The 13,407-nt window shown below is 45.5% G+C and overlaps 1 protein-coding gene across 1 annotated transcript in view; it reads left to right on the plus strand.

The window, feature by feature from the left end:
* SLC12A2 (solute carrier family 12 member 2) overlaps positions 1 to 13,407 on the plus strand; it is a 439,949-nt gene that overhangs the window by 360,896 nt on the left and 65,646 nt on the right. Inside the window, exons 22-23 of the mRNA XM_078675608.1 lie at positions 7,005 to 7,127; positions 8,128 to 8,239. Coding sequence (XP_078531734.1) covers positions 7,005 to 7,127; positions 8,128 to 8,239 — 235 coding nt within the window. The remainder of the gene's footprint in view (positions 1 to 7,004; positions 7,128 to 8,127; positions 8,240 to 13,407) is intronic.

The following is a 13,407-nucleotide window of genomic DNA, read 5'->3' on the forward strand; positions in this document are numbered from 1 at the left end:
TCAGCCTTCTCTTTTCAAGTCCCCTGTTGTAAATAGATTTTTGAAGGGCATCACTCACATGTTTCCTTCTGTTCCTTTCGTGATGCCTCAGTGGGACTTGAACCTTGTTCTAACTTATTTGCTGTGCGCTCCCTTCGAGCCACTTCACAATTGCCCTCTTCGTCTTCTAACTTCTAAGACTGCATTCCTGGTTGCCATCACCTCTGCCAGGAGAGTGAGTGAGCTCCAGGCTCTATCTTCTCAACCTCCTTTCCTCCCTGTCCATCCGGACAAAGTTTTCTTGAGAACGCGTCCCTCTTTCCTGCCCAAAGTAGTCACAGCCTTCCACATTGGGCAGTCCATCACCTTACCCACCTTCTTTCCACCTCCACATCCCTCAAAAGAGGAAGAGAGGCTCCACCGTCTGGACCCAAAACGTGCGCTCTCATTCTATCTGGACCGCGCACGCCAGTTCCGGGTGGACGACCAGCTCTTTGTTGGTTACGTGGGCGCTAAGAAGGGATGTGCGGTGCACAAACAAACCATTTCTCGATGGGTTATTTTGTGCATAAAAGCTTGTTATTCTCTGGCTAAAAAAGAGCCTCCTGTGGGGCTGCGTGCCCATTCTACTCGGGCCACGGCGACTACTACTGCCCTGGGTCGGGGAGTCCCCTTTGCAGGACATCTGTCAGGCAGCTACTTGCTGCACACGTTCGCTAGACACTACTGCCTGGACAGCCAAGTCGAGAGAGGTGGCTTTTTCGGCCGTTCTGTTCCCCAGGACTTTCTGGTGTGATCATTGGTTCGCAGACCCACCACCGGGGTTGGTTTTGCTGGGGTATCTATTATAAGGTAAGGAATCTAATACTAACCTGTTTCTTTCAGATACACAAGTTACTTACCTTCGGCAACGATATATCTGTAAGAAACAGTAGTTAGTGTTAGATTCCTTAGCGCCCCACCCATCCTCCCCGTTCTGCGAACTGATATCTAGGGTTAAGGTTCTACCCTTTGAGGACCCTAGTTTCATGGCACCAGTGTTGGTTTTTATCATGGCTCTGCGTTTTTGGCGCGGAAAAGCTGTGTATAAAAACTGACGTCCGCGCGCGAGGGCGGCGTCTAAGTACTCCAATGTCATCCCGGCGCCAACGACAGACGCGGAGCCGCAGACGACGCCTACCGACGCGCAGGGGTACTGCTACGCAAAACTTTCCGGATCCAGTCTGACGCCTGGGGATATTCTAAGGTAAGGAATCTAACACTAACTACTGTTTCTTACAGATATATCGTTACCAAAGGTAAGTAACTTGTGCTTCAGTGGCGTACAGATGACCCAGCGAGATACCGTTAGTGGAAGCTTAAGTTAAGACTGACTGAAGTCTACTGAAGACCAAATAGATGTCACTATGCAACAGATGTAGGTCAAAGATGGGTAGGAGCAGAGCTCTGTTCGTGTACTCTCTGAGTGCTGTAGAATTCCGACCTGTGGTGACTTCTATGCTAAGTAAAGTGCTCAGCCACTTGACCTTTTTGCCATAAGTTTGAGTTGTTTCTAATGAGGTGAATGTGCTGCTAAACACTGTTGTTGGGCTTTTGGTCATTTTAATAATGTTTATTGCTAAGTTACCGGGGATTCACAGTCTGGCTCCTGTGAATGATTCAAGCACGCAAGATACCAAAGCTGTAGAACTGGCATTACGGATGAGTAACCAATTTATTTGCTTATCTAATAATTTTTAAGTGTGTTAGTATCTGTGTTTTGACGCCGACTGGGTCCTTGGATTCTGCTACTATATCCATAGTTTGAGATTAAGATGTGAACATTTGAGGCCTTCATCTGAAGTTTAGAATTGTGCCTCTTGGTGTATGCTTTCGGGAATTGCTTTTAGGGTGTCTTTCAACATATCTTTTTAGTGAACTCCTTGGTATTTTGAATCATTTCTCCTGTGTTTGTGGTTTCTGCAGTGTAGCACGTTTTAGATTGAGAATAGAACAGGGTAATGCATTGCGATTGTGGTAGTCTGTTAGAGAGTGTATTTTTTTTAGAAGTTCTTTTACCATTATTCACAATGGTAGGCTTATTTTACAAGGTTGGCACTGTTAGTTTTAGAAAGTATTTGACAAACAGGGCTGTACTTGCTGTAGTAGATGTCAGTCTCCTACTGAGATGGGCCTTTTCAATTGGAGGGTAGCTGTTGCTGGGAAGTCTGCATATTGTGGGATATGTGTTGGCTTTGCCTGATGGGCCAAAAACACCGGTAATTAGGCCTTTGATTAGAAAAGAGTTTTCAAACATGACATTTTATTATACTTGAATTTCCCTTCTCCCCAAATGGGTTAGTTTTATATCAGGTGTACCAGTGTCACTTGCACACGTCTCTATCACATACACCTTTACAACAAAAAAAAGTCGAATTCTTAACTTGGCTGCAGTGGAATGTCCCACGTTTAGATACTTTGATTGCAGATGAAATCTCAGAATGATCAACTTTATGAGAACTGATTTAGACCTCGATACTTGCATTCACCCTCTGACTCTTTCTTGTACTCTCCTATTTACTCCTTATTTTGCACAGTTCCCTTTTTCGATGCTTAGATTCTTTCTTGCTTTTATTTGATCTCTAATTTTTCTTTTTGACTTCTCTTGCTCATCCATGTGCCCCTTACTTTGTCTGCCTGTCTTTCGTTGTAGTATTTCCACTTTATTTTCACAGCTTGTGCCCTCATGCTTTCCCTTTACTTTGTCTACAATTTACCACTTGTATTCTTTCATTTGCGCGTCTGTTTATTATATTAGCCAACACTGTGTCTCTGCTCTTTCCTGTTCCTTCCTCTTTCAAGCTCTTGGATTAGTGCAATTACCTGGAAAGCAAATACTGCCTGAGACGGTAACCTATGGGGGTACTTGCCACCTACAGAACGGGTCATTTTCTGTCTGAAGTGAGTGGGTATGAGGTTGGGATCTCCGGAATAAGCCTCTCACTTGATAGCCACGCACAAAGGAGCATTAGCATACCCAGTACAGAAAACCCTTTCCAAGGATGCTGCGAACAGCACGTGCTTACGAAACTCATACATCATTAGGTGGGCGACCATTTTAAATGTCCTGATCTAACATGGCTGGTGGCCATTGCAGACCTGCAAGTTTATATTTAGAAAGTGAAAAAAGATAAATACAGCTTGTTTCAAATAAGCGGGCCAGCAGCACTTAAAAACTTCCAGACTATGGTTAAACTTTAATTCAGCGTTGTATGGGAAGTTGGATTGGCAGATGAGAGCAGCCCTTAAACACAGGCAGTGGTATAGGTGCGAGCATTGGGGAGTAGGAAAGTAGTAGAGCGCCCCCAATGGGGCATTGGGTTGATATTTTGATACGGTAAAGTAAACGCACATCCTTGGAGTGCTCCATACAGACGAAAGGATTCCGCTCGGGTACACAATGCATGGATCCAGCTCAACCGGTCGCAGCAGTGGGAAACCAAGATGCTCTGGGGCTGGATAAGCACAAGAATAGGGAGGAAAGCCATTGAATCAGTAGCAAGAAGTGAGACGACTGGCGAAGTCATGGGCGAGGGACTGAACCAAAGCTCACTCTGTGAAGTGGAAGCAATAAATCTGGTCATCCGACAGACTAACTGCCTATAGCACAGTCCTAAAAAACATGCAATAAATCCCTCTTAGTGGAAGGCGAAGTTAAACTGCTTTACTATTACAAATTGTGATTAAAAAAAGGCCAGAGCAGCCCAATGAAAGTAATTTCGATTTGCCCGTAACTGTATTAAATATCACTTGCAGAGCAGTAGATTGTGGAGTCATAAATAGCTTTCTGTCTTCAGAGAGATCTGAAGCAAGTGCCACCAGAAAATGAATCTGAGCAGTAGTAAAACTCGAGCCTGGAACAGAATATGCCACTACACAGACTGGTCGCATGTTCCCACAAATCCTTCTAACTCCTGCTGGGGTAGCTTTCCGTCTACTGCAAAAATGGGAGGGAACAAGACAAAATCCCTATAAAACTCCTAGCCCGTGAGTGTGCCTACGGGAGATCATGCTGACGTTGGTTTCAGCTGGAGCAGTAAATGACCATGCCATTTATTTCTTTTTACAAAACCAACACATAAATAAAAATGTTGTCATTTACAATGCCATTAGCTCTAAGTTTTGCAAAGGCGAACAAGCAGACAGGGGTGCAAGACACCAAATACAGTGTGATCTGTGTATCGACAACAAACTACTGTGTGCAGGCTCCACTCTGGTGGATCACAACTACAAGGAGGCGGTTTACTTTAAATACTCAGGGCACGTAGTACCTTGCACACAGCGTTTTTTGTGCTTCTCATTACTAACTAGTCTCTACCCACCAGGTAAAGCAGGAACTCTAGCACATGTGTATTCCAGCCAACGTGACACTGTCACAGGGACCTATATCAGCGTCTTGGAGCATGCTTTGGTTTGTCATCGTGTGCATTAGCACACAGCTCGCGTGAGCATTCAGTGAGGCACTTTAATGGGTCAAGCAGAGTGCACACACTGCTCTCTGCAGCCAAAATTAATGCACCCGAGGGAACATCCGTTCTTCGGTTAAGCCCTATTAGGATGCTTCGAATTCCTATTAGGATGCTTTGAATTCTAGCAAAAAAAAATGGTAAAAAATATAAAAGACCGTAAGTCCAAGACTCCTAGATTCAACTTAAAGCCTCGGTAAGAGTTTACCACTAGCTACTGGGAGTTTATTTATAAGCCAGTCGCTGCCTGAGTCTCCTCCACCACTCCCACGCACTCGCTGCTTTTCTGCCTGTCGCTTTACTCTGGGACTTTAAATGCAGGAGATTCTTGTCTGGCACCACACGCATCTCTCGGGAGTCTCTTCTTATTTGCTAAGGTAGTCACAGTCATGCAAGGCAGCAGTGTATTCGGCTTTTCAAACATAAACGATTATAACTTCTGATGAATTCGAATGACTACACATTTCAGGTGCAGAGTTTTTAGAGCTTCCACCTCCAAACACTGCAAACAGTGCCACCTCGTGATAACTGTGCAGCACTCCAATATCAGGTGCGTCAGCCGGCTTGTCCTGGGGGAGCTAAGACTTGCACTTCCCTTCCCCAACCACTCTGGGTGAGGATGCATGCTGCTATATCCACGTTTCTCCCTATAAAACCTTTTTAGGTTTTGCGGGTTTCATTCAGTTTGCAGGCACACATCCCATTGTCTACAACCACCAGGCTGTAAAAGCCTGTTTTGGACTCTTAAGGCCGACTACAACCCTGGAAAAGTGACGTGCGTGTATGAGGTGGGAGATGAGGGGCTGGTTCGTACTGTACATCACCGAGGTTGTTCCTTCGGATATTGAATGGTTGCGAGAGATGGCTGGTTAGTTATACTCTACATCCCCAAGGATGCCCCTTCCGATTTGAAAGATTCTGTCTGGGATCCATGCTGCTGGAGGCGCAGGGCATAGGCTAGGAGGAGCGGAGGAGTAGGGCAGGCGCCAGAAGGGTCATTTGGAAGAGCTGGGTGTACACAGGTGAGAAAGGCACTCTAGGACTGCACGCTCAGTCTCCCTGGGATCCGGGCCTGGCAGCATAAGCCGCGGAGACAGGCAGGACGCTGCCGGGCTCCCATCCAAGGCCACCCCGCTCTTGATCCCGCAGCCCCTCCTCTCTCCAGCTGGACGTGTAAAGAGGGGGTCAGAGAACTGGTCCGACCACCAGGTCAGCTGCCCACCACCGAGGGAGAGGCCACTAAATTCTGGAGAACCACTGGACAAGAGGAAACTAGAAGGCATGTCAGCGATGAGGGGGGTAGGGAGTGGGAGAGATAGAGGGAGGATGTCGAAGGGCTGATAAGACCAGCAGGTTACCCCGCACAACAGTACTAGCCTCAATGCCGGGAGCCATGAAATGTTGCATTCACAAACGTTCAAATTCCGCTGTAGGTTTCCACCAAACCCTTTAAATCAATACGTTTTTGTGACCCCAGAGGCAAATGAAAACTACTGGGACACTTTTGCTCAGTTGCTTTGGGATGTATTAGTGTGTATACAGAGCAATGGCTAAGACGCCAATGGTCGTATCTTTACTAAGCAGTCGCAAAACTGTGTAATACAGGACAACAAGCGCTCGCCATTTGTCTCTAAGCCCCGTCCTTTTCAGACTGGGCTCCCGGACTTCCTGCTGGCATATAAGATTCCTTATCTTCTTTATGGGGCTATCTGGAACCATAAAGAAGATAAGAAACATTTTACTTCAGCAGTAAGTCAAGGAACCCAATCTGAAAAGGACGGGGCTTAAAGAGAAAGAAGAACCTCACTAGGACCTCTTCTCAAATGGCTGGCCACAGTTTAGGAGGCCAGTCAATGGAGAAGAGGGGCGGGGCTTAACCTCACTAGTGATCTCTCTCTCATAAAATCTCACCAGCGAGACTGCGCATGTCAGTGCAGCCATCGCAGGCTGAGACCTAAAAAGCAGTATGTACAGTGAAATTTGAATCCATAATGCATTGATCACTATCCAAAAAACATGCACCCCATGACGCACATTCTCCGGTTCTGACGTAGCCTTTCCTTCTCAGGGTTTCACTTTTAACATCTGTCTCTCAGCTATCCGTTTCCTAACGTCGGGCAGATTTCTTGGGGCCTGTGGTTTCAATTCACGGTAAATATCCCACTGTGGAAAACAACCATCCTGATTTTTATTTTTGGAATATATTTGGACACAAATTTGGTTATTAATCCATTCTCTCACTGCAGTTCCCAATATCCTTAAATAGTTTATAAATGCAGGCGCTCCAATATTCTTATACCACCCTCAAGTTACATGGTATTTAAATACCTTAAGCCTGGACGTTATAGCTGGTCGTGCATAATGTTATTTTGACACATGGCCCCTTTTAGTAGCAAGAAGGCAATAGCTGTCGATCTTTACGAGCCCACATCTATGCCACACAAATAAAACCAGTCCTGTTTTTTTATATTGATAGTAGTTACATTTGTATTTGATTTCCCTTTCTCCCCAAACATACAGAACCAAAGGGCCCTCCTGCTCCTTTGAATGTAGCAGACCAAAAACTTCTTGATGCAAGTTCACAGTTTCAGAGGAAGCAAGGCAAAAGCACCATTGACGTCTGGTGGCTGTTTGATGACGGAGGTAAGAACAGGGTTCTGTCAGGCAAGCATTATCTTTAGGAGTAGATTAGTCTCTCGTGTTGGCAACATGTTGAAAACAAATAAGATTCGAGAGACAAATAGAACATGTTTGAATAGTATCAGTAGGTGAGGTGAAGTAGCAATGCTAGTTAGACCATGTTTACAATAATGTTTTAGAATGCGCTGCATAGATTTGTTTTCTGCAATACAAGAAAATCATTAACACTATAGAAAATTTCGGCCATAAAGGGTGGAATGATTTTTGCTGTGATGATAAAAGCGTTTATGGTTTATTTTGAAAAAAGACCTAGAATGAATCCTACAATTCTAGACGAGTTTTTGAGAGCGCTGTATTTAAACTTGAAAGATCGTCTTTGACAACAAGGGGATTGATAATTTAGAGGAGGTTTTGGTTTCTACGGAAGAGGTACGTAGAGCTCTAAAACATTGAGCTTATTACGTGTTGGACAACGAGATCTGTGGCTTCTGGCCCAGCTGGGAGACTTTGATTTAAAAATAGCATTTATCACTTGGAATATTTTCAACAGTCTCCAACATAAGTATAATCCTGGCTGCTTCCGCCCTGTTGCTCTATTGTATTTTTTTGTTCCCCATGTATCATTTCTTAAATGCGTGCTTGGCCTGTTCCAAATGTAGGGAAGCTTGTGGCTTCTCTTAAATGTGTACCGTGCTACACAGGTTGTCAGAGTTGGAGTTGCTGATTATTGTGAAAATTGTTCCACTTACCATATTATTGGTGGTCATGCAACCTGATGACAAATGTAAAAATAGTTTAACAAGATTAACACAGAGATCACCCACGTGACGATCTAAAACACAGTGAAGATGTACATATGTCAGAAAGATGAGGTTTGTGTTTATTTTAAACTTTTTTTAAATATATGAATGCAGACTCATTCTTAGAGTGTAAAAATAGAAAGACATAAGCTAATAAAGTTTCAACGCATTGGCTTTTCCCCCCTCTTATCATTCTAACCTAGGTCTCACGCTATTGATCCCTTACCTGCTAACTACAAAAAAGAAATGGAAGGACTGCAAGATCCGAGTGTTTATTGGTGGGAAAATAAACAGAATAGATCATGACAGACGAGCGTAAGTTATTTCAAAAGTACTTTAAGTGACTGCTGCGGTCTTAATCTGGCTTAATGTGACTGCTGTGTTTAAGAAATGTATTTTCTCATGCGCCCTCCTGTAGAATTTGAAAGCTGCCGAGAGAGATGCAAAGATATCGTAGTTGCAATGCATTCATACACATTGCACTATCCTTGACGTTCTAAGCCACTGGTGACTATTGTAATGTAGTTGATAATATTATGGATTGGCACTGAGGAAAGCTGCTTTAAAGCGGGATTATCCTTTTTGACCCAGTTCTTCTTTCATTGTTGGCTTTCTTGAAGCTGCATTGTCTTTTTTTTTTTTATTCTTTATTCGCAACTGCACAGTATTAATAACAGTACATCATTTACACTTACTACGCAGTACAGTCCTTTTCTCGTTTTCTCCCCAACCAAACATGTCGGTTCTTAGTAATTACATCGTGGTATATATATATCCTATGTAAAAGAAAAATAGGAGTATATAATTCCATACTCTTTACAACATGCTTTTCTATAGGAGCACTTGCATGTGCATCATTACGCTATACAGCATATTATTATCAAGCCTAGCAGCCAACAAAATAAAGAATCAAACCCCCGATCCTTCCTCCCTCCCCACAACTCCCACCCTTGCCCCGTACGTCTCCTGCTCACAATAAGTCCAGAATGTGACACTCCGTACTAGTGATATCAAACTAACTCCGCAAATGATAAATTTACAGAAACCACACCTGTGCATCTGCGGGCTTTAGTTCCCCTGTACTGCACACACCTACATGCTATGTATTCTTCCATTTACATCCCATCTACCTGCGATATTGCCATCTCCGTCCCCTCTATTTCTAACAGAATTATCTCCCACTCTTGCGCTATGGGATACTTCCTTTGTCCTTTCTCCTCTTCCCGTCTCAACACCATACCCTCTGCCCTGCCCCACTTAACCAGATCAGACTGCCACATAGATATTCTGGGTGATCTGGGTGACTTCCACCTCAGAGTTATAGCTCTGATTGCTAATAACAGGGCCAGGTCTAGGAACTTCACTTTAGCTTTCTGTTTCTTAGAACGTTTACGGGACCCCACCAAACAATATAGGGCGTCTTCTGGCACCGGCAGGGAGGTTACTGTACGTAGCATCTGGCAAATCCCTCCCCAGTAACTACGCAGTTGCGGACATGCCCACAGCATATGGAGAAAGCCAGCTTCATCCGCTTTGCAACGTGGACAACAGTGGGGGGAATTGAGGAACATTCTGTGTAATCCGTGTGGGGTAAGGTACGCCCTATGAAGCACCATGACCTGTATGAATTTAAATTTAGTATTCCTCGACACCCTCTTGGGATGCTCAAGAACCATCTGCCAAGCCTTATCTGACAAACACAACAGTGATGGACAGAATGTGGATCAATGTCACACATTCACCCCAGTCCAAAGATCTGGGCCCAAATCCATCGTTTTTCCACTCCACACCACCCTGGGTTAGACAATGGCGATATGCAAATCAGCGCTGACCCTGTGCCCCATGGGAACAGTCCAGTCCGAACTACAAAAGCCATGTTCTTCCCAGAACGGAAACAAGCATCCGAGGACCGGCCCGGTTTCGAGGTAACACCTCTCATCAGCCCGGCTAGCTTGATTCCAGTGGTGTGGAGTGCCTGGGACTCACGTCTGAGCATCCCCAGTACACTTAGAGCGGTAATTGCAAACACAACAGTGATGGACAGAATGTGGATCAATGTCACACATTCACCCCAGTCCCTTGCTCACTGCACCATCAGGATTCAAGCAAGCCGGGCCGAAGACGGCTGTAATGCCAGAAACCGGTCCCCGGAAGCTTGTTTCCTTTCCAGTGAAGAATTGGCTTGCTAGTTTGGTCTGCCCTGTTCCCATGATGCACTGGGCCAGGGACAGACTAATTTGCATATAGCCAGGTTCTGAACTGGGATGGTGCAGTGAGCTAAAAAACGGTGATGGATCAAGCCCTGATCTGTTGACTGGGTAGGAGTGTTCTGATTGACTCAGATACTCTGTCCATCACCACCCCCTTTTGAAATAAGCCTTATCTGACAGCACCTCTCCTGTGTCCTGTACCCACGTGTCTCGAAGTGTGGTTAGTGGAATCGCTGTGTGTTCCATAATCCCCATGTATAGCCACCATACTAGGTGGCCACCCGCTCCCATATGATATAGCAAATGGACCAATTCGTGTTGCGTAGGTTTAAGTCTCTTTGGAGTCCAGTTGTGTTTTATGTAGTGGGACACCGCAGCGTGTGGCAGATACAGTCTCTGGGGAGCCCTCGTGACCTGCAGAAAGGAGTCATGATCCATCAGGGTGTCATCCCCAAAGAAGGCGCCCACATCTTCCACCCCAGCTTATACCCAGGGTCGTAGTCTACACTGTGTGAGTCTGCCCTGGGGTGTTGGAATGCCTAACAGGGGGACGTTATCCGCAAAGGGCGCTGTTTGATGTATATGCCAGTGCCTTCCTCCAGCACGTCAGGGCCGTGCTCAAGAGAGGTTCGCAATCTGGGGGGGAGCCTGCTCTTGGGCAACAGCAAGGAGTGCAATTCTCCCTGCGCCAGCCGGTCTGCTGTGAAGTAGATTTTGTGTAGGTTCCTGCCCGCTATCCATCGTGCAAGCCACTGAAGATGACTGGCGTAGTAATACCCTCTAAGTTCTCTTCCAGGGGATACTCATTAATAGTCATAAGCACTGAATTATCTCCGCCCATGAGCGGGAACCCGTAACACCTAACAATATACATATATATGTGTAAATATATCAAAAAGTACATTGTACTAAAATAATTATACACATATACATGTATAACAACCATAATATGCAGCCTAACATATACACATAGGCTAATAAAGCCAACCTTACACACGTTCTGAAGCATGAAAATATGCTAAATATAAATGCAATCAACAGGCATGAGCCTAAAATGCATTACATAACCATGAAAAAACTTTTATTTTCTTCAAAGAACCTGTTGTAAACAGTTATTAGCCTAAAAGGCTGCATATGAAAATTTGTCTGTGTACAGAAAATCAGACTGGCACCCTGCCTTTAAGGCCCCAGAGAATCTGCACACTTTGCCTTTAAGGCCTCCAGGAGAACTCTGTTCCCATCATGCACCACAGGTGACAGTTAGGTCAGTTCTTTTTTCCGGCTTGTTCTGTGAGGAACCTGGAACTTGAGCTCTGCTCATTTGTAGTAATTTTCTGTCAGAAGTTGGTTTTTTCTTGACATTTTTTGACAAATAGTACTTTGGTGGTGTTTATTACCTTTTTTCTGACTAAACTGTTGTGAATTTTTTAGTCAGTATGCCACCTTTATTTTATAAATGTCCTTCCTGTGGGAAGAAAATGGCAAAAACTGATCCACACTCTGTGTGGTGTGTCTTCCTGATACTCATAAGGTGGAAGATTGTTATCATTGCCTCAACCTTTCTAGTAGGACTTTAAAAGAAAGAGAGAAAATGAGGCTTCTGGGCCTTCTGGAGAGAGAGAATCGTGGTGAGAAGAGTTCTAAGGTTTTCTTATCGACTTCTAAGCCACCTTATCAGCCTAAACGTCGAAGATCAGCGTCTCCAGAAGGTAAAACGAAGAAAAATCGACTCCAGGAAGCTTTTCCTGCGAAAAAGAGGCGTTCGACGTCGAGATCCAGATCGCCGTCAGCATTGTCGGCGTCGAAGAGGGCTCCGTCGACGTCGAAGAGGCCTCCGTCGACGTCGAAGACTTCGCCGGTGAGGCAGAATACAGCGTCTCGACCTTCGCCGTCGAGATCTTTATCGACGTCGAGACATCTGGTGTCGATTGCAGTAAGGACGACGTCGGGGGTTCAACGCTCGACGTCGAAGGAGAAGATGCGTTCGACGTCGAAGGATCATGGGTCGACGTCGAAGAGTAAAGTGTCGACGTCGAAGGATCATATGTCGACGTCGAAGAGTAAAGTGTCGACGTCGAAGGAGATTCATACATCGTCGTCGAGGAAGAGATCGACGTCGAGAGGAAGATCGAAGGATTCGACGTCGAGGTCTAAGAAGAGGAGGTCAAAGTCTCCATCGCGACGTAGATAGGCGTCGAAGCATGCTTCGGGCTCGAAGCATCGAATGTCTAGGTCTCCCCCACCTGTGCACAGGTCGGCGTTGAGACTGTCACGATCAGCCTCTCGGACCTCAGTTAGGTCTTTGTCGAGGTCAGACATAAGTCCTGAGCATAGAGTGGTTTCTTCACCGCAGGATCAACAGAAAGATGCGGTGGGACACGAGACAGTGCATCAGGATTCTTCTATGGTGGCTCAGTCGGGCTCTACCTCAGGCCAGGCAGATGATAGACAATTGGTGCCCAGTCAGCGGACTCCATCTAACTCAGTGGTATCTGAGCACAGTGTAGTCTCCGGAGCTTCCAAGTCTTCAGCAGACCTGAATATTGTGCAGGTGTCACCTGAGGTTTCACCTGAGCGTGTAGGTCGGCCCAACAACTTGTCACCGAGATGGCTGGAAAGTCTTCGGCATTGGAAGATGCGTCCATTATTGGGTGACAGAGCTCCGGTTCCTCGGACGGAGCTGCAAAGAAGATCACGTTCGAGATCATTGGAAAGAGAGAAATCTCGATCAAGGGAGCGAAGGAGGCAGCGATCTGCAACTCCTCAAGAGAAGCGTAGGACTCCTGCTCCATCTCCTAAGTCTGTAGAAGGACGGAAATCTCGTTCAAGGGAGCGAAGGAGGCAGCGATCTGCAACTCCTCAAGAGAGGGGTAGAACTCCTTCTCCGTCTTCTAAGTCGTCTTCGTCTTCTACAAGATCTTCATATAGAGACTATTCTCCCACAATATCATCTACTCCTCCGTCCAGAGTGTCTCCAGTGGATGATTTGGGCACATTTAATGATGTGTTATGTCGTGGGGCGAATAAGTTCAAGATCAAGATGGCAGTTCCTCAAATAGCAACGTCAGTCATCTTTGAAACCCTACATCACAAGACGACTGGTAGGCCTCTTCTGCCGTTAGTGCCCGGGTTGATAGAACCAGCGATGAAAACTTTCTTGACTCCGGCCACAGTGGGTTCAGGACCTTCTAGGATTGCAAAGAAGTACAAGGCTCCAGAGGAAGATCCTTTATTTTTGCGTTCTGACCCACCTCCAGATTCTCTAATTGTGGC

The sequence above is a fragment of the Lissotriton helveticus genome, chromosome 2_1 (genome assembly GCF_964261635.1).
Source record: "Lissotriton helveticus chromosome 2_1, aLisHel1.1, whole genome shotgun sequence".
Classification (NCBI taxonomy): domain Eukaryota; kingdom Metazoa; phylum Chordata; class Amphibia; order Caudata; family Salamandridae; genus Lissotriton; species Lissotriton helveticus.